A 21,979-nucleotide genomic window follows, 5' to 3' on the forward strand; every position below is an offset into this window, starting at 1 on the left:
ATGGTTTGACCCCAAAAAAATTGCAACAGAAGGTTTCTCAACTGTTTTGTGTAGTATTAGGTGTCCTTAATAACATACTAAAAGTTTACCAAAGTTTGACCATGCGAAAGGTGTCATTTTCAAGATGGCCGCCGCCAGTTCTTAAAAGACCATTACTCATCCATTATTCATCCTAGACAAGTAATTTTGGTGTCTAACCCTATGTTTTAGTTATGTAGGAATCCAATTAGCTTATATAAATTAGAGTTATGATTATAATAACTAGTGTATTTGAAAAAGTGGTTATAAGGTGGTTATAAGTGGTTTTAAAGGTTCAAAATGAACGCTTTCCAATATAAATTTACATTTATCCTTTTTCCACGTGCCATAATGCCCATCATTGGTGATTTTACTTGTAATTCAAATTATGTTGAAGCTTTCAACAATTTACTTAAGGAATAAATGCATTATTACTGTGTGGTACTGTGAAATTAGTCAAAACAGGGCCGCCACGTGAAGGCTCAGTACCGCTAACCCCTATTTTTTTTTTTTGCTTTTTTCATACTACACCGTTCTATTTCATGGTTTCTGACCATGAGAGACTCAATGGAATACCTATTTTTATTATTGGGTGTGTCTGGACCCTTATTGTGCATATTTACAAGATGGTGGCTACCCGAAATAGTGCTTTACCATGATTTCTACCATGATTGTTGACTGTTTTGACAAACACAAGCAATATTAATCCATTGGCTAAGATTCATGGCACAGAAGGAACATATTTTCTTGAGCTTGCATATTGTCAAAATGGCTGCAAACATGAAAAAGAAAAGAGACATTACATTTCCTGTCAGATCCTATTACCCAGGGGGGCAAACCACCCCTTTTTGGATACCTGCATTTGCCATAACATCAAAGGTTGACCACCAGAAATATCTATGACCCAATAGAATCACAACCTATATGGACACACCGGTCAATTTCTTTGCTGGAAATGCAATATGGCCACCACAATATTAGCCCCCATTAGCCTATAATGCAGGTGAATAGGGCAACATTTTTAACTGAGGGATATTTCCACGAAACTTCACAGGTTGATCAATGATATGAATACCATAATGGTTTGTATTGGAAGTTTCCATGATATCCAATATGGCCACCACAATACTAGCACCCAGAAAATAGGTTTGGCTTCTGAACCAGATGAGCTATAAATACAAACTCATGGTTTCTAACCACGAAAGATATTATTGTTCTGGGGTGTTTCTTTGCAGAAAGACATCCCTCTGGCTGTATTTTGGTTTTGTTCTACTGTTTGTTGGAATTTCCTCTGTTTATGTTAACAATCATCCCTGGCAGGGACGTGCATCGCTGAGTATGGATGGTCTCTCAGTGACGGGAATGCAGTCCCCTGTCCATCTACAGAGCCAGCCTGGCCTATGTCAATGAACAAGACAATATCATGTAGCTGTATCAAAGGTTGCCAGAAAATCTGTTCATGTGCCAGGGACTGGAGACAAGATGCAGCAGGGGCTTCACTCCATTGCTGACTGGGAATGTCTCAGATGCATGCATCATTCTGTGTGCTCTTTATGGGCCCAAAACCACTGGCTCAACTCCAGACCACTCCTCTGACAAGTGTCCTGCTCACTGACAAGAGTGACATCCTAGCACACTGGGAAGAGCACTTCAGTGAGGTGTTGAGAGTCCTCAATTTCCGAAGAGGATATTGCCACGATACCCCAGCTGCCAATCAAAGCTGATCTGGCTGACCCCCCCCCCCCACCAGTGCAGAGACAGTGAAAGCACTCCAACAACCCACTTCTGGAAAGGCACCAGGAGGTGATGGGTTGCCTGCAGACATCTACAGGAATGGAGGCATGGCACCTGTACCAGGTAATCTGGATAGGGGGAAGTCCCTCCAGACTTCAAGGACGCATCCATAGTGCATGTTTACAAGAGGAAAGGGGACAGGGCATACTGCGATAACCATCATGGTATAGCCCTCCTGAGTCCTGAACATCACAGTAAAGATCTTAGCAAGAATCATCCTCAACCGGCTAATCAGCCATGCTGAGAATGTTGTCCCTGGATCCCAATGTGGTTTCCACGGAGGCAGAGGTACCTGTAACATGATCTTTTCCATTTGCCAGCTGCAAGAAAAGTGCAGAGAGCAGAAGGGTCTCTATATGGTGTTTGTCGACCTCACCAAGGCCTTTCACACAGTCAATCGTGAGGGCCTGTGGCAGATCCCTGGCAAGTTTGGCTGTCCAGGGACATTGATCTCTCTCATCGCGTCCTTTCATGACAGGATGCCAGCCAGAGTCCAAGATAATGGTGATGCATCCCCAGTCAGGAATGGAGTGAAGCTCCTGCTGCATCTTGTCTCCAGTCCCTGGCACATGAACAGATTTTCTGGCATAGGCCAGGCTGGCTCTAGATGGACAGGGGACCATCACTGAGAGACCATCCATACTCAGTGAAGGGATGTCCGGCTTGGCGATGCACGTCCCTGCCAGGGATGATTGTCAACATAAACAGAGGAAATGCCAACAGAAACAGTAGAACAAAACCAAAATACAGCCAGAGGGATGTCTTTCTGCAAAGAAACACCCCAGAACAATAATACTTAATAGAGGGAAATTATGGCTAAAATATTTACAGTATATATCTCTCGTGGTTAGAAACCATGAGTTTGTATTTATAGCTCATCTGGTTCAGAATTTAGAGCCAAACCTATTTTCTGGGTGCTAGTATTGTGGTGGCCATATTGGATATCATGGAAACTTCCAATACAAACCATTATGGTATTCATATCATTGATCAACCTGTGAAGTTTCGTGGAAATATCCCTCAGTTAAAATTGTTGCCCTATTCACCCACATTATAGGCTAAAGGGGGTTAATATTGTGGTGGCCATATTGGATTTCCAGCAAAGAAATTGACCGGTGTGTCCATATAGGTTGTGATTCTATTGGGTCATAGATATTTCTGGTGGACAACCTTTGATGTTATGGCAAATGCAGGTATCCAAAAAGGGGTGGTTTGCCCCCCTGGGTAATAGGATCTGACAGGAAATGTAATATCTCTTTTCTTTTTCATGTTTGCAGCCATTTTGACAATATGCAAGCTCAAGAAAATATGTTCCTTCTGTGCCATGAATCTTAGCCAATGGATTAATATTGCTTGTGTTTGCCAAAACAGTCAACAATCATGGTAGAAATCATGGTAAAGCACTATTTTGGGTAGCCACCATCTTGTAAATATGCACAATAAGGGTCCAGACACACCCAATAATAAAAATAGGTATTCCATTGAGTCTCTCATGGTCAGAAACCATGAAATAGACACCGAGTTTGCATTTCTAGCTCATCTGGTTCAGAAGTTAGAGCCAAAACCTATTTTCTTGGTGCTAATATTGTGGCGGCCATATTGTGGCGGCCATATTGGATTTCATGGAAACTTGCAATACAAAAAATGTTCGTATTCATATCATTGATCAACCTGAGAAGTTTCGTGGAAATATCTCTCAGTTTAAAATGTTGCCCTATTCACCCCCCATTATAACTAATAGGGGCTAATATTGGGGGCGGCCATATTGGACTTTCACAACAAAATTGACCGAGTTGTCCATATAGGTTGTGATCCTAGGGGGTCATAGATATTATTTCTGGTGGACAACTTTGTATGTTATGACAAATGCAGGTCAACCCCCTTTGCCCCCTGGGTATATCCTTTTAACTTGAAATGGGTGTCCATTTCAGAGAGTTTTAATAGAGTAAAATATAAAATATTGGATTTCACAATGATCTGATTCTATCTCTGCCATTTTGACAAGTCCAATGGATTCACAGGCCTCAAAAACATAGGGTTAGACACAAAAAATACTTGTCTACGATAAATAATGAAGGAGTTAGGCTATTTTAATGATTTTTTGGCCATCTTGGACGCCATCTTGAAAATAACACCTTTCGCATGGTCAAACTTTGGTAAACTTTTAGTATGTTATTAAGGACACCTAATACTACACAAAACAGTTGAGAAACCTTCTGTTGCAATTTTTTTAGGGTAAGGTGCCTTTTTTTCATATATGCCCTCACCTAGAGAGCCTATGAATGTGGCCACATGTGCCTGACCACTAGGCCAGCGGGCACCCGGCTCAGTCACTGTTGAGAATGGCTTGATTCGTTATTGAATGCATTAAAGAATTGCACATTCGCCTTAAACCTATACAAAGGAAGAAGAAATATGGCGTGGCAAATGAACAAAGCTGTCGTTTTGTGGTGAGCTTTAGCCTGGATCCAGCCCAAAGACCCCGCCCACTCTCTGAGTGGACTGCGTCTCTTGGTCTGGTGTTGCACTAGGTGCTGCCTCACTATCTAAAGCATAGATATATATAAACACTAGATGGCTCAAGGCGGAGTTTCTGACGTCGTTCATCCGGCAGCCATCTTACTTCGGGGCTACAGTACAGTATGTTCAATGGCAGCTCAAACAGAAACAGTCATAACTCGCTCAAATCTTGACGGATTTACAAACGGGTTGGTTTATTACAAACGTTGTCAACGTGGCTATGATTCAGGACGATTATCTGCTTAATTTATGTTTTTTCTATGAACGTCGTATAAAAGCATATAAGTATGCGGACGTCTCTGACGTTTATAACAAACCAAACCGTTTGAAAATCGGTTGAAAATTGAGCAAGTTATGGTCAATTAAGAGTACATGCCCCATAGACACAATGTTATGTGTCCCGAGGTAAGATGGCCGCCACGTAACGACGTCGCTCTCCATTGGCCAACAGCGCGGGTGAGCTATCTAGAGTTTATATATATCTATGATCTAAAGAGCCGCGCAGAGACTGAACTGGCGCGAAGCTCCGCCCCCCCAGCTATTCATGTCAGTGGAAGTTGCTCAGTGGCGTTTTGAAGCACCCGGAAGACTGCCGGAAGTACCGTCTCAGAACGTCTACTTCCGCATTTGACCACCAAATTTTGGTGGTCAAATGCGGAAGTGCAACTGAGCGCTCAATGTTAAAGCCCAGCTGCACGGGGTTTCCCGGTCATGAATCCACGGGTCCGCCTGTAGTCCCTCCTCCTACCACTAGGGCCCAGTGCTTCAACGTTGAATAGCCTTATTGGCCCCTTGGTTCTCGGCTGTGCTCAGCTTCTTTTTCCGCGTTTTTAGACAGCTGGTGGATGGAAATTAAGCTCCACCTCCGCGGACGACTTGCGCGACGGCCAGATTCCCGGAAACGCTCTCCTCCGCGCAAGTCGTCCGCGGAGGTGGAGCTTAATTTCCATCCACCAGCTGTCTAAAAACTCGGAAAATAAGCTGCGCACAGCTTAAGACGTGTGTGGCTGTCGACCGTTTTGCGCTTAGGTGTGGAAACACTGACTGTGAACCTATAATTTATTCGGTACAAAAATGTATTATCCAATGAGAATCGGTGGTGGGGGTGGGTCTAACGAACAACCAATCAGCGCCGAGTCCCGTTTTCAGCGTCATCACGCAGCGCAACACACAGAGGAAGGAGGGAAAAACAACACCAATGGCTACTGGTTGAGGGAAATTCTAATCCCCTCCCCCTTGAAATCGCTCAGACAGGAGACAATGTCAGACTGAAGCTTCAAGAAAGCTACAGTCTGATAATCAGGCTAGGTGAGCTTGCTTTACTGAACCACCTTCAGTCCTAACTACTCAGAACTATTAAAAAGACAAAGTAGCATGGACTTGGAAATGAGATCAGTTTTCTACATTAGCGCCCACACAGTATACCATTCACTAGTTGGAGAAAACACACCATTGGGGAGGTTTAAGGATTTATTGACAGTAAGGAAATGGAGGGATGAAGGAATGAATGAATTAATTCAGGTGTGTATAGGTTCCAGGGGGGGGTCGCCGACCCTGGAGGTCGTATGGCGTTCGTCGTAAGGCATTCGTCTTACGGTGCGCATGGACAGTCACCCCCCAGCAGGAACCTGAGGAGGAGAGAGAGTTTTGTTTTAATCGTTTGTTCCACTTTGGCGAAGTGAATGCAGTATTCCTAGTGCCGAATCTGCCGATAAGCTCCTTTGAGGGGAGCGGGGGAAGGAGCTACTATGTAGGTGAAGGGGGTGGGGTTGGGATGTGAGAAGCCTGTAGGAAGGCGGCTAGTGTGCGACCCAGCGAGGCAGGCGAAACATGGAGGATTCTGGGTGGTACTGGGCAGGTATAAATAGGGACAGGTAGATTGGCGTGGAGGGCGAAGAGTGGCCTGAAGGGTAGGGTCAATGTGTGTTTCTCCGCCTCCTGAACATCTGTTGTTCCAACTCCATTTAGTGCAGTCACAGTTTAGGCCTAGTCAGTCACAATCACAACCTATATGGACAACCCAGTCAATCTTTTGCTGGAAATCCAATATGGCCGCCCCAATATTAGCCCCTAATAGTTATGAATAGGGCAACATTTTAAACAGGGATATTTTCACGAAACTTCACAGGTTGATCAATGATATATATACGAACATTTTTTGTATTGCAAGTTTCCACGAAATCCAATATGGCCGCCACAATATTAGCACCCAGAAAATACGTTTGGCTCTAACTTCTGAACCAGATGAACTAGAAACATAAACTCAGTGTCTATTTCATGTTTTCTGACCATGAGAGACTCAATGGAATACCTATTTTTTATTATTGGGTGTGTCTGGACCCTTATTGTGCATATTTACAAGATGGTGGCTACCCGGAATAGTGCTTTACCATGATTTCTACCATGATTGTTGACTGTTTTGGCAAACACAAGCAATATTAATCCATTGGCTAAGATTCATTGCACAGAAGGGACATATATTCTTGAGCTTGCATATTGTCTAAATGGCTGCAAATGTGAAAAAGAAAAGAGACATTACTTTTCCTGTCAGATCCTATTATACCCAGGGGGCAAACCCTTTTTTAGGAAACCTGCATTTGCCATAACATCAAAGGTTGTCCACCAGAAATAATATCTATGACCCCGTAGGATCACAACCTATATGGACAACCCGGTAATGTTTTTGCTGGAAATCCAATATGGCCGCCACAATATTAGACCCCATTAGATATAATGGGGATGAATAGGGCAACATATTAAACCGAGGGATATTTCCACGAAACTTCAGGGGTTGATCAATGATATAAATGGCTGCAAACGTGAAAAAGAAAAGAGACATTATTTCCTGTCAGATCCTATGTAGAGTTGTAGGAATGATTTCACATAAAATCAACTTGCCAACAACTTCAGCTTTAGGGAAATCAAAATTCACAAAGAATCAATGCGAATAACAGGACATAAAGTGCAGTCTGTGGATGGGAGTGAAGAGGTTGCCTATACGGTCTTCATATTCACCTTTGTTGTGCTGCCCTGCCTGGTTCTAAGGCCAGGTGGAAATAATCTATGAGAAGTAGAGGAGTAATGATGGATGCAAACAGGCTGCATGTAAAACATTGCTATTCACAAATTGCTACTGCGCTAGAAGAAAACATTACGGAAGCACTGCACGAGATCAACAACCTCATCAACAGACTCCAGACTCCACAAACAACATCTTGATGATAAGGCTTGCAGCCAGAAGAAGCAGCACCAACAAGCCAAGCTTTTGCTTGGCTTGTCCTGCTCACTGACAAGAATGACATCCTAGCATGCTGGGCAGAGCACTTCAGTGAACTCTTAAACAGAGAACTGAACGTAAAAAGGAGAGAGAGAGAGCGCGAGAGAGAGAGAGAGAGAGAGGGAGTGACAGAGAGAGAGAGAGAGAGAGAGAGAGAGAGAGAGAGAGAGGGGGAGGGAGGGAGGGAGGGATAGAGACAGACAGACAGACAGACAGACAGACAGACAGACAGACAGACAGACAGACAGACAGACAGACAGACAGACAGACAGACAGACAGACATGATTTGGGATGGGGGAGGAAGGGAGAGAGAGAGAGAGAGAGAGAGAGTGAGAGAGAGAGTGAGAGAGAGGGAGATGGAGAGAGAGATTTTAAAGAGTTCTTTACACTGCATATAGACCAGTACATGACCTCACCTATAAGTTATATGCAAGCAAATTAGAAGGATAAAAACACAGAAACACAGCGAGGCTCCAAAACCAGATCAGAAAGAGAAGAGCAGTTCGTCATCATTCCCCACTGTACACAATCCTCCCCCCACTTTACACAGAAATCCTCAAGATTGTCCACCATTTTATAGTAGGTATACTTGTCCGGTACAAGTAATACATCTTTCTGGACAAGGTTATTAAAAGTTTACTTGTCCGGTGGAAAAGTTTGTGACAGATAATTGGAACCCCTCACATCCGAGGTATTATTATTAAATAAAATGTTGAGGATGTATAATTTGCTCTGTCTGGTAATTCGTTTTTATTCATTGTATTATTTTCCACTGCTCTGCCAACTGCAGCAGGCAAATGTGTGTGCATGGCATGTTCTAGTGAGGGAGAGAGAGAGAGACTGAGAGGGAGAGAGAGGAGGGGTGGGGGAGGGAGAGAGAGACAGAGATGGGTGGGGGAGGGAGAGAGAGAGAGAGAAAGTCAGGCAGAGACAGACAGACAGACAGACAGACAGACAGACAGACAGACAGACACTGTGTGTGTGTGTGTGTGTGTGTGTGTGTGTGTGTGTGTGTGTGTGTGTGACGCGGCTTGGCCTGGTGGGAATATGCATGCACAGGTTCACCGCAATCGGACGCTGCGTTGAGTAATTGTGGCCATTTGTACAAAACGGGTACAAAGCGGGCTACTCCTGAAAGGTTTAGAAGCCAATCGTAGGCAATGAAGGTGGATCATGAGAAATCAAACAAACGCGTCTTGATCACATGACTATGGAGAGCATGTGTACCGATTTGCGTGAAATTTGGATAAAATCTGAAGGAGTAATATTAGAAAATGTGTTTTACATATGTCGGCCTCCTGGTGGCGCTATAAAGAGCAGAAAATTCCAGGCAAAGGTTTTTCCTTGGCCTCTAGGGAGTTGGCATACAAAGTTATCCACAGATCCGTGCAGTTAGAGGTAAAAACACTTTTCGGCGAGTTATAGCGCCACCATGAGGCTGAGTTGAAAATGTTCATGTGGCATTTCTTCCTCTGCCTAGTGGGAATGTGCGTGCACAATTTCACAGATATCACACGATGTGTCCATGATTTGCAGCATTTTGTTTGAAACTGAGCACTCCTGCAAACTTTGGAAGCCAATCTTAGCCAATCAGGATGGAGTCTGAGAAATCTGAAAGACCCGTTTCGTTGAATGGCTCTAGAGAGACTGTGTACCAATTTGCGTGATGTTTGGACAAAATCTGTAGGTGTACTGTCCAAAAACTTGTTTTGCACAAAGCGGCCTCCTGGTGGCGCTATAACAGGCCGTTCTGGAAATTATGGGGCAGAGGTTCATCGTTGGCATCCAGGGAGTGTGTGTGCAAAATTTGACATCGACCGGGTTAACGGTGCCGGAGATTAGCTGTTCACAGACGGACGGACACACGGACGGACACACGGACGGACGGACGGAGTGCAAAACATACTCTCTCCCCATGCCTTCGGCCTGGTGGAGACAATAATGTTAGTCTGGATATATCAAATCCTGTGTTCACACAGGATCACACAAGAATAGCATGCACTTTATGAACAAAATAACACCTAAACCAGACAATTAATTAAAAGGTTTCATAATTACAGTCTGCTTGAGGTGTAATGCAGCTTTAAACAAAATAGCAGACAGTGGCACTGGTACATATCTGAACTCATCTTCTCCTCCTACAGTGCGTGTCAACCACATTAATCCCCATAGCCGACACTGGCATGGCCCTTCTCAGCTTCATACCAATCGTTGCATAGAAGCATCATGGTTTTGTTGTGCGTACACACCCATGGTACTGTGCCAAGAGAACTCACAAATCAAAACAGACGCACGCACACGCAGTCAAGTTGTCTACCAATGTTAACCATCTCAAAGAAACCGACACACACGCTCTCCTACATAAAACCTCCTTTCATCCACCACACACTTACAGAGGCATAGTCAAATCACAGCTGTTGAGATTCCACAGAATCTGCACACAACAAAGTGATTTTAAAATAGCATGTCAAACTCTATTTAACGCCTTGCGGAAACGGGGTTACACAAGAACCTTCCTTAGAAAAACACATGACACATTTCTAGAGGTGAAAGAAAGGGACCAGAGTCCCAAACTAGCTTTGGTTACTACCTATTCGACCGGCCTAAGCAGATTAACAAAGAACAAAAACTTGAAAGATTACCTTGTACATAGCAAACTAAAGGAGACAGACAGACCGATACGCAAGAAACCGGATTACTTCAGACCTAAACAACAAGTGAAAAATAGAACCACAATGAGAATGGTGGGAATAAATCAAATCATACAGGCTAATACTAGTAACTGTGTCTATCTAATTACATGCAACAAATGCAACCTACAATATGTGGGTGAAACTAGAAACACAATAGTAGATAGACTAAACCAACATAGATATAATATAAATAATGCAAAAGAAACAACTTTATTAATTGTTCAACATTTCATGACCCATGGGATTAGTGCCTTGGAGGTTTGTGGATTAGAATCTAATCAAACCTGGACAGAGGGGGAAAGGAGATATGCAGAGAAGCAGTGGATTTTAAAATTAAACACTGTAGTGACTTTCTAGGGACATAATTCACCCTAAGAGAGTGGGCGGGGATTTCGGGGTAAACAAGGAAGTTGGGGTGTGCGTGTTGTGTTGTCAGTATGCTTGAAGTGTGTGAAATAAACAGACGTGCCGTTCCGCACATTCTGATTCAAAGATAGAAATAGCCATTCGTCTTACTTGCTATTCCTACATTGGTGACCCCGACATTCGTCTGCTGGTCGTTTCCAGTGACTTGACGTAACCTGAACGTAACTATGGCGACAAACGCTCCGATCAAATTACCGGAGTTTTGGGAAGCTTCTCCAGCAACATGGTTCGCACAGACAGAAGCTCAGTTCGCGTTGCGGGGCATTACCGACGACGTTGCTAAGTACTATCATGTCGTCTCGGCCCTCGGAAGTACGACAGCACTGAGAGTGGAGAGTTTAATTGTTTCTCCTCCACGGGCGGCTAAATACGACGCGCTCAAGAGTCACCTGCTGAAGACATTCCAGCTTTCTGAGGCGGAGCGCGCCGACCATCTCTTCTCCCTGCAAGGTCTGGGGGATAATAAACCGTCTGAACTGATGGATAGGATGCTGAACCTCATGGGACCAAACAAGCCGGATTTCCTCTTCATCCACCTCTTCCTGCGACAGCTGCCTTCTCAGGTACGGGCCGCTCTGGCCAACACTAAAATAACAGACTGCCGTGCCCTGGCTGCGGAGGCTGACAAGTTTTTCCTCGCTGGCCAGCAACAATGTGCAGCGGCATGGCAGCCTGCCCTGCCCTCTTCACCACTGCCCCACGCCTCGACAGTCTCTGTTGCAGCGACAGCCCCACGCCAGGGGCGGGACACTGGCTTGTGCTATTACCATGCAAGGTTTGGCCCCAATGCCAAGCGGTGCCGACCACCGTGTTCTTTTGACGCATCGGGAAACGCCAGAGCCGGCGCACGGTAGTGGCCCTGTGTGCTGGCAGTCCTGGCAGGCTACTTTTCATTCAGGATACAAACTCCGGACGGCGGTTCCTGTGTGACTCGGGTGCGCAGAGCAGCATCCTACCGGCTACTGTGGCGGACATGCAGGCCGCCGGACACGGCCCCCCAATGAAAGCTGCTAATGGTACGCCTATCCGCACCTACGGCACCAGGCATGTGTCTCTGGGTTTCGGTGGGCAGAAGTTCACCTGGGACTTTGTGTTGGCGGATGTGTCCTTTCCTCTCATCGGCGCGGATTTCCTGTGCGCTTATGGACTACTGGTGGACGTGAAAAACCGCCGTTTAATCGATGCGGCCACCTACTGTTCGTACGCGTGCACTCTCGGTGGGGCGGATGCTGTCGGACTGTCCAATGTGCTCTCCACCGCAGATGAGTACCTCCGGCTCCTCGTAGGGTTCCCGGCCCTCACACAGCCTACCTTCTCGTCGTCCACGGCAAAGCATGGTGTGGAGCATCACATGGCCACTGCTGGTTCTCCGGTCTATGCTCGGGCTCGGCGTCTCGACCCTGCTAAACTTCACATCGCCAAAGCGGAGTTCGAGTCCATGGAGCGCCTCGGCATCATTCGCCGCTCCAGCAGCCCGTGGGCTTCCCCTCTTCATATGATCTCTAAGCCTGCCGGTGGGTGGCGCCCGTGTGGCGATTACCGCCGCCTTAACGAGGCGACTACGCCGGATCGTTATCCGGTGCCGCACATCCAGGATTTTTCCGCCCACCTGGCTGGGAAGGTCATTTTTTCCAAGGTGGATCTGGTACGTGGGTACCACCAGGTGCCTGTCCACGCGCTGGACGTCCCCAAAACGGCTGTGATTACTCCGTTCGGCCTGTTCGAGTTTCTGCGCATGCCGTTCGGACTCAAGAACGCTGCACAGACGTTCCAGCGCCTCATGGACTCAGTGTTGCGGGACCTGCCTTTCCTTTTCGTCTTTCTCGATGCCATTTTGATTGCTAGCACCTCCAGGACTGAGCACCTGTCGCACCTCCGGACTGTGTTCGAGCGGCTCAGCGCACATGGCCTCATCATCAACCTGGTTAAGTGCCAGTTCGGTCTGGCGACCATTGATTTCCTCGGGCACCGAGTTACACGTGAGGGGGCTGTTCCCCTCCCATCGAAGGTGGAAGCCGTCGCAGCCTTTCCCAGGCCGCATACTGTCAGATTTCTCCAAGAGTTCATCGGCATGGTAACGTTTTATCACCGTTTCCTGCCCCGGGCGGCCCATGTCATGCGACCCCTGTATGAGGCCCTTAAACGCAAAGCCCCCAAGCATGCTGTGGACTGGTCCCCGGAGAGGGACAGCGCGTTCAGGGCTGCCAAGGACACTCTTGCTACTGCCACCATGCTAGCCCACCCGTTGCCCGGGGCTCCCATCGCCATCACTACTGATGCTTCGGACTATGCCGTCGGTGGAGTGCACGAGCAGTGGGTCGACGGTTTCTGGCAGCCCCTCGCCTTCTTCAGTCGCCAGCTGCGTCCCAACGAGCGCAAGTACAGCACTTTGGATCGGGAGCTCCTGGGCCTCTACCTGGCTGTCCGTCACTTCCGGTTTCTGCTGGAGGCTCGCTCCTTCACAGCGTTTGTGGACCACAGACCGTTGACTTTTGCCATGGCAAAGGTGGCTGAACCGTGGTCTGCACGCCAACAGCGTCACCTCTCCTACATCTCGGAATTTACAACAGACATACGTCATGTCGCCGGCAAGACCAACCTCGTTGCTGATTGCCTGTCCCGAGCCGTCGTTGGGGCCGTTCATCTGGGCATCGACTATGCCCGCATGGCTGCGGATCAGGCTGCGGATCCGGACGTGCAGGCTTACAGGACGGCGATCACAGGGCTTCAGTGGCAGGATGTGGCCTTCGCCGGCGCCGGTGCCACACTCCTGTGCGACGTCTCGCTGGGCCAGCCTAGGCCTGTCGTGCTCAAAAAGGATGTCCGGGACTTGGTGACCACCTGCGTGGCGTGCCAACGATCTAAAGTGCACCGTCACACTAAAGGCCCCTCTGGCGCCGTTCCTGGTGCCAGAACGGCGCTTTGACCACATCAACGTGGACCTGGTGGGTCCTCTGCCTCCTTCCCATGGCTTCACCCACCTTCTTACCATGGTGGACAGGACAACCCGCTGGCCGGAGGCCGTTCCGCTGTCTTCGACTACGACTGCTGAGGTGGCCCGGGCGTTTATCGGGACCTGGGTTGCTCGTTTCGGCGCCCCGTCTGACCTGTCCAGTGACCGTGGTTCCCAGTTCACGTCTGAGCTGTGGACTGCTGTTGCTGAGGGCCTGGGCATAAAGCTCCACCGCACCACTGCATACCACCCGCAGGGCAACGGCATGTGCGAGCGTTTTCATCGCAGTATGAAAGCTGCTCTGAGGGCCACCCTCACAGACAATGCCTGGATCGACAAGCTCCCGTGGGTTATGCTGGGCATCAGGACAGCTCCCAAGGAGGATCTCCTCTCCTCATCGGCCGAGTTGGTTTACGGCCAGCCACTGCGGGTCCCGGGGGATTTCGTCCCTTCAGCCACGACTCCCTGGTCAGCTCCTCGTCAACGTTCCTTGCTTCTGGATCAGGCCGTGACCTTTGCCCCCGTTCCCCCTGCACACCACGGGCTGCCTCTGTCTCACGTTCCTGCCTCCCTGCAGTCAGCGGAGTACGTTTACGAGGTCGGACCATTCGCCCCCCTCTTCGTTTACAGTGACTTTCTTTTTCTGTTCTATGGTGAATTCTGGGGGGGCCTGTGTAGTGACTTTCTAGGGACATAATTCACCCTAAGAGAGTGGGCGGGGATTTCGGGGTAAACAAGGAAGTTGGGGTGTGCGTGTTGTGTTGTCAGTATGCTTGAAGTGTGTGAAATAAACAGACGTGCCGTTCCGCACATTCTGATTCAAAGATAGAAATAGCCATTCGTCTTACTTGCTATTCCTACAACACCAAATTTCCACACGGCTTAAACAATACCAATCCAATAGGCCTACAGGGAACAGGATAGTAAACAAACCCTTAAATGCTAAACTCCTAAATGGCTAATTAGAACAGAGCCAGGACAATAGCAGTAACACAAAGCCATTCAGATTCAGTTTTTAGTTCCTGAAGGGAGATGTCTTCATATCAATGGTCTTTTGTCAGGTGTGTGGTGATAACTTTTTATCATCTCCTCAGAAGGGAGAAAAGTTTGGGACGTGTGGAGCGTTGTCCCGGCGTTTTTAGTTCCTGAAGGGAGATGTCTTCATATCAATGGTCTTTTGTCAGGTGTGCGCTGTGAACAACAAGTGTGACTCAGCCTTTTTACACATTACCAAATTTAACCAGACAAGGAAGGTAAAAAAAATATATATATACAAGGAAGGTACAAGGTTCCTTGTTCCTTGTATATATATATATTTTTTTACCTGAAACTACTAATTACTGAAACTTAAATTACCTGAATTGTTGCACTCAGCACTTCACAATGAAAAGTCATAATTTGATTGGTCATGAATGACTCCACCTGCAAGTCTGCAACACACCCACTGATAACACATGTGTGTACCGTGCAGTATATATGAAGCCTTATCCAACGCATCTCCCCACTTGAAGAATCTAAAAGGCTCCTGAGTCTCAACACTCCACCTCTCAGTCACAGTAGGTAAGACCTGGTGGTGAATTAAAATACTTACACTATAGATTAGTGGTTGGAGGGGCGGTGTACGAGGCGCTCAGAGACGTTTGGGGTATTCGAGAGCACATTTTCTGTATTTCATTCTAGTCTTCCTGTCATAAACACTGCAGTCAAATGGGGCACATATTGTGAATTATGTGTAGTTGAGCATGTTTTATCGGTATGATCGATGTACTTTACATGTCTGTGTGTTGAATGGGGGTTGTACAGGTGGAATCATGTATATGTGTTGAATGGGGGTTGTACATAGGGATGTTGAAAAAAGTTGAAAATCGACTCGATTTTCGACTCATGCCTTCCGCGACTCAAAAACGTATGAGTCGAAAAATCGTTTTTATTTTTTTTATTTTTTATTTTGTAATGGCTTATTATAAAACGTTATAAACTTTACTGTTTCAAATGTTTTCCAAATGGGAGAGGTACGTGTTTGTCTGTGTGACACTGCTGTGTTGCGCCTGTCAGCGCCGCTCGTCACATGCACGGCCTGTTCCACAAAACTTGGATTAACTAATCCAGGATTTAGGCCAAAACCAGGCTTTTTAAATCCTGGTCTTTACAGCCTGGTTTATTCTGTTCCACTAAAGCCAAGCGAGGCTTAGAATGGGCGGATTTATCGAGCCAGGATCATAAAGCCTGGCTGAATGCAGAGCCTGGCTTTTTGTTTCTAGACCCATTCGGTGGAACACAGATTTACTGATCCTTCTTCTTCATGGGGTATTATGGCAGTTTGCATCATTAATAGTTGCATTACTGCCCCCTTCTGTATATCTCAGTATCATTACTAATCTATTCAAGACTTACTGATACAAGGACTTAAGCTTCTAAAATAAATACTGCTGCTGTAATTAAAGAGAGAACATACTCTCAACAGTGGATAGACTGAATGATTAACTACCCCAAAAATATAGTTTACATTTTACCACTACTATTAACTTAAAACAGAATTCTTAATATTGTAAGCATAATGATATTGTCGCATTGTGATATTTTGCCATAACTCCCTCCTCTGAGGGAGCTACCTTTGGGGAAGGGGGTTGTTGTCCAGACAGGGGCCAGACTGGTGAACTGTGGGTCATGGGTTCAATAGTGGGTGAAACGTTACAATGGTAATATGTTGTAAAACAATGAGTAATGGTAATATTTAGTGGTTTTCACTTTTACAAAAACAAATATAATATAATATAATATAATATAATATAATATAATATAATATAATATAATATAATATAATATAATATAATATAATATAATATAATATAATATAATATAATAATTCTTCTTAACCGTGCACTTGCACGACAGCAAACCTATTCTGGGGAACATTCACCAAAAGCAGCTGATCTACAAGCTCACAAGCTGTCATGATGTTGTGCAGCCTATATATTTTGTTTTTTTGATTTTATATAGTGCTTAAATTAGTCCTTTAATGCAGACCGATAAAAATAAGGCAACATAAACCTATAATAATTGAATAAGTGTGGAAAACATCATTGGTTTGTGATCAATTTGACTGCTTAATGAACAGTAAAGACATCAGGATTAGGTTAAACCTGGCTGTTAGCCTGGTCCGGAGCAGGCTAAATCCAAAGCATTAGTTTCCATGGTAACTAATGTAGCATCACTTTCATGAAACCGAATCAAGCCTCAACATATCCAGGTTAACTGGTTAAATTAATCTGGCAAGATTAACCAGCTTTCATGAAACCGGTTAATCGCTGTTCCAGGATATATTAAACCAGGATATCAGTTAAATCCCGGCTTAATCTCTAATCCAAGTTTCGTGGAACGGGCCTGGCTGCAGTTAGTTAGAGCTGCGGCTAGACGCCATCGTCCAAGGGTGTGGGGTGAAGGGGGAGGGTATTTTAGCAACACTGAATGCTCTGTCCCATTGGTCGTGTGCTCGTATCATGAGCCAATGGCTGCAGCTCTGAGCCTTCCAGACCCCAGGTTCGCATCTCATTGCTCACACTCAAAGACAGTGTTGCCATGCCGTTTTATTATAAGCGACTTTGGGATTGTTTTTCTGTAAGGTTGTTTGTAAAAAATTGTAGTTGCAGCCTGGAACTACAATTTGCAGGTTGCGTTTTTTTGGGGGCTTGTTTTTAAGGACCTCCAGATTAATGTATTTGTCCAACTACAACCTAGATCTAGACATATTTTGTACCAAGAACCCCCATACAAGATTTGTGTTGTTGGTAAAATGTTTCAAAGAATATTCCACATTTTATAAAAGAAAATAATAATAATAATATAATCCCATGATTGTTTTGAAAACAGCAGATCAACGCAACGCGTTGTGAGCTTGTAGATTGGCTATTTTCAAATAGCCCATTAGTTGCTTCTTTTTGGTTTGTTTTCATAGACCTGAATGCTTATTTCTCTCACAAATTGGCAACTCTCACTCTGCCCGTAGTGCTAATTTGCAATCCAGCTTTAAGGTAAAATTAAAAATATTGTTTGGACTCAAATGAAAACCAAATTAATCTTCAGATCTTTTAAATGTTTTTTTTTTTAATCAATCAAGTCAAACAATCATCAGGGACATTCATAAATTGGTAAAATATGTAACTGTTTTTCTGTAACACAGAGAGAATATTATTATTATATTATTTTGTGTTTTGGGATCGTAAGTGTATGGCGCGATTCATACTCCTATTTTAGAGCCGAATAAAAGTCGGTTCGGCTCTGTAGAGCCTACAATGTGACGTCATTTGAGGTTCGGGGGGGCGGGTACCGTCCTAAAGTCGGCGCTTCGGTGATACTGGAAATTTCTGACGAGCCGAAATCATTTCGGCACTACAGCGCCGAAACAGCGGTAAAATAGGAGTATGAATCGGCCCTAAGCCTGTCATGAATATCATTTCCCCACCGATAGTAATTTTGTTTACACCCAGGTATCAAAAAACCCTGCTATGCCCTCATATAATTTGCTAGTATCCTAAAAAAATGCGATTATGGAAATGGCACCCTTGATAGAAGTACAATATACAGGTATGCACTACAGCTGACACAATACCCACTAATCCTGCCTGCAAATTATCTTTCCCCCCTCCCCAGAAATGGCTAAAAGCCTAAAGCGCCTTATGGACACCCTCAAAGAGTCCAAAGATGTCAAGGAGGATCTTCTCATCAGCAGGATCAACATGGCTGTAGTGGGGGACCGTGGAGATGAAAAGGTGTCCTTTATCAATGCACTCCATGGCCTCGGGCCTGGTGATGAGGGGTCTGCCCTATCTCCACCCAATACTGACCCAGATTTATTGGCAGTGTACCCCAACCCAAAACATCCTGACTTTCGCCTGTGGGATTTGCCGCCAGTCCCAACCACTTCACCTGTTGCACCTCAGGCATACATGGACCAGGTAAAATTCCTGCGCTATAATGCTGTCTTCATGACATTCACAGAGTCTCCACAACCTAACAGCGTGGCTGTGTTTTTGGAGGCCCGCTCATTACAGCGAGAAACTGTGTACTTTACTCTACTAGCTTCAGAAAACGACACAGAAAATAGCCTGGAGGACAAGAGGAACGCCAGTCTGGGGATTCTAAAGGCAGAGGGGGTGGCCCTGCCGAAAATCTACCTAGTGAGACCATCAGCCTTGGAGAAGTTGGACTTCCCTGTCCTGCTGGAGGACATATGCAGGGACCTCCCAGAGATAAGAGTCAATGCACTCCTGCAGGCACTGCCAACCCTCACCTCCACCTTGGTCTCCCAGAAAAGGGATTCTTTTAAAGCACAGGTTTGGGCAGCTGCCTCGCTTTCAGGTGGGGTATCTGCTATCCCTGTTCCCTTGGTGTCATCTATGGTTGATGCCAGTGTAGGAGTGAGGATCCTGAACAAAGCACGGACATCATTATGTCTAGATGACGACTCAGTCGAAAGGCTAGCCCGGCAAAGGGGTGTGGACCCAGCAACGCTCAAAGCCTTACGGACCAGTGACCTGTCAGCAGAGGTTACAAAGGCGGGAGTGAAAAAGCGATTGAAGAAGGCTGCAGCTGCAGAGAAGGACTTGGCTTCAGCTTCATCTAAGCTGGTGGCGATGGCTATGCCACAAGCTGCTGGTGCTGGTCGGTCCTTCACTGCCATGCTGCAGGCCCTCAATGGGGCCATCGATGAGATGGCGTCTGATGCTGAGAAGATAGTGGCTGCTGCTATTGGGGAGGAGAAGTGAGGCCTGGCACATGCAATTTATTTTTATGTGATTTGTCATACATTTTGTTTCTTCTTGCTTTTTCCCCCATTATCTGCATTAGCACATAAGACACTTAAATTAAATCAAACACTTTCAAGTTTCATTATTTCATTATAAAACTAAACAATCCAAGGGGCATGACCATTAAAACCCTTAAAACCAGGCTCCAGACTTCCCAAAACAAACTGGTCAGGCTCCTACTTGACCTCGCCCCCCGAACCCACCTCACCCCTGCCCACTTCGACAGGCTGGAATGGCTTAGGGTCGACGACAGAGTACAGCATCTTGCAATGGGTCTGGTCCACAAGATTCGATACACCACCAAGATACCCATGTACCTGTCTAGATACTTCCTTAATGTTAACGAAGTCCACACCCACAACACCAGAGGGAGTGCAACGAACCATGTACAACCCAGATTCGGGTTGTACATGCCCTACCAACAGTCATTAAGACATGCGAATCCCTTGACTCCTTCAAAACCGCTCTCAAAGGGCACCTACGGACGGCTGCAATTCGAAACTGGCCCCTGTAAACAGCCAACTCAAGGTACGGCCACGGAGCCGACTTGGGGACCCAACGCAGCTCCTCCAAGGAAAACAAACAAATGAACGGAGCTGAACGTGAATCCCCACCGCCCACCCCTTTTTTTCCCCTCACTTTATATGTTTCTTTTCCCTTTTTACCTCCTTTATGATGAATTCCTGTGCTGTCCTTTGTCTATATAGAAGTGTCTATTTGTACGTCTCTAAATGTTTTTGATGATTTGAACATTGTGGACCCTATTGGAAACAAGTGTAATGCTTAATTGGGTCGTCCACTCACAGTTAACAGCCTTTGTATTGAGTTTGTGCTTGAAATGTACTGTAATTCTGCAAACTGTTAATACATTTTTCAATCAATCAATGACATTAAGTGATTATAAAGTAAGAGCTGATAGCAACATTCAAAAAATCTGCAAAGTCAAGTTTCAATATACTGTTTGTGAACAATTGTACTGTAACTTACATGCTCACACATGCTGGTCGGTGGGTTGTATTTTTCACTGAAGAGAGGAAGTGTAACTCAGCCAACACTGATGCAGGATATTTAATCAGTGTATATGAAAAAGATATTGTACCACATCCAAGATACTCTTTCCTTGCTTGCATATGTGATGGAAACATTTGTCTCAGTTTCTGAAAAATAAATACAAATAAGAATGACAGTATTTATTTCACAACTTCACAAGTACAAATTTCACTGCTTCAAAAAACATTATATTATATAATATTTATATATAATAGTGATATGTAAAATATATATTAATAGTCCGGCAGCCGAGGTGGACGGGTGGGAAATTTGGTATATAGTCTTTTTTATTGGCCTAAAATATTGTCTATATACATACATTCATGAATCTACTTTCTGACCGACTGAAAGTATTGGGCAATTTTTTGTATAGAGGTTTCTTGTGACCCTACCATTAACACCCTATGGCAGGCAAAAATGTCAAACTTTCATTTTGCTTTAAGTAGCATGTGACATGTCAAACTAGGGGGTTTTTATGATTCTGAATCCATTCCAAGCATTAGTTTTGCACAAAATACACTCCTTGGGCAAAAGAAAAGGCCATAGACATCATGACAAATGTGATGAGGTCAGCACATGTTGGGCACATTTGGGGAAGTGGCTATGGCTGCTTTTAGCCCAAGGAGTGTATTTTTTGCAAAACTAATGCTTGGAATGGATTTAGAATCATGAAAAACCCCTAGTTTGACATGTCACATGCTACTTAAAGCAAAAGGAATTTGACATTTTTGCTAGCCATAGGATGTTAATGGTAGGTCACAAGAAACCCCTATGAAAAAGATTGCCCAATACTAACAGCTGCTCAGCAAGTGGATTCATGAATGTATGTATATAGACAATATTTTAGGCCAATAAAAAAGACTATACACCAAATTTCCCACTTTAAACAAAAGAAGCCTGTCGGCTGCCAGACTAACATTTTTCGATGTGTACAAGGGATTTTTTGAATGGGTTAAATATTAAACTCTAAACGCAAACTTTCAGTTCAAATATGAAAGTCTCAAGTAGCCTATATCAACTCTCCCTAGTAGATCGACTCTGGTCTCAATAGGCTAAATATAATTGTGACTTGAGTCTAGATTTAAATCCAAGTGACAAATTCTTGAATTCATAATTCACTTGAATCCCTGCTCTGCTACAGTACTACTTCAACCTGTGCACAACGGCAGGCAATCCCTGCCAGACCATCTTTGAGTCATGAAGAAGTTCCTGTTGTAGGCAGCGTTGAAAGGAATTGAAAGGTTACGCTTTATATATGGGCAACTGGCAGCCCGGTTGCCACACATGGCCCCTACCGTCACTTAATTTGGCCCGCAGGTTAACATTGGAATATTGATAAATTATTGATTTCAACTGTTTCAATTCCAAACATGCAAACATGACCTGCTTTAATTACTTATTACTAATATAAATCTATATTAGTAGCTTAATTAATGACTA

The 21,979-nt window shown here is 45.1% G+C and overlaps 2 protein-coding genes across 2 annotated transcripts in view; both read left to right on the forward strand.

Moving 5' to 3' along the window:
• The window catches only part of LOC306925330 (interferon-inducible GTPase 5-like), a 36,107-nt gene extending 15,659 nt beyond the window's left edge, over positions 1-20,448 (forward strand). Inside the window, exon 3 of the transcript XR_013790239.1 lies at positions 20,437-20,448. The gene's annotated coding sequence lies outside the window, so the exon portion shown is untranslated. The remainder of the gene's footprint in view (positions 1-20,436) is intronic.
• LOC306925057 (interferon-inducible GTPase 5-like) lies at positions 18,335-19,531 on the forward strand (the record flags this gene model as incomplete). The annotated part of the gene is made up of 1 exon (XM_079503739.1): positions 18,335-19,531. One exon carries the CDS (start codon positions 18,335-18,337, stop codon positions 19,445-19,447), a length of 1,113 nt encoding a protein of 370 aa, XP_079359865.1. The 3' UTR covers positions 19,448-19,531.
• Positions 20,449-21,979: the final 1,531 nt, after the last annotated feature.

Source organism: Electrona antarctica, assembly GCF_951216825.1.
Source record: "Electrona antarctica genome assembly, chromosome: 6".
Taxonomy (NCBI): Eukaryota; Metazoa; Chordata; class Actinopteri; order Myctophiformes; family Myctophidae; genus Electrona; species Electrona antarctica.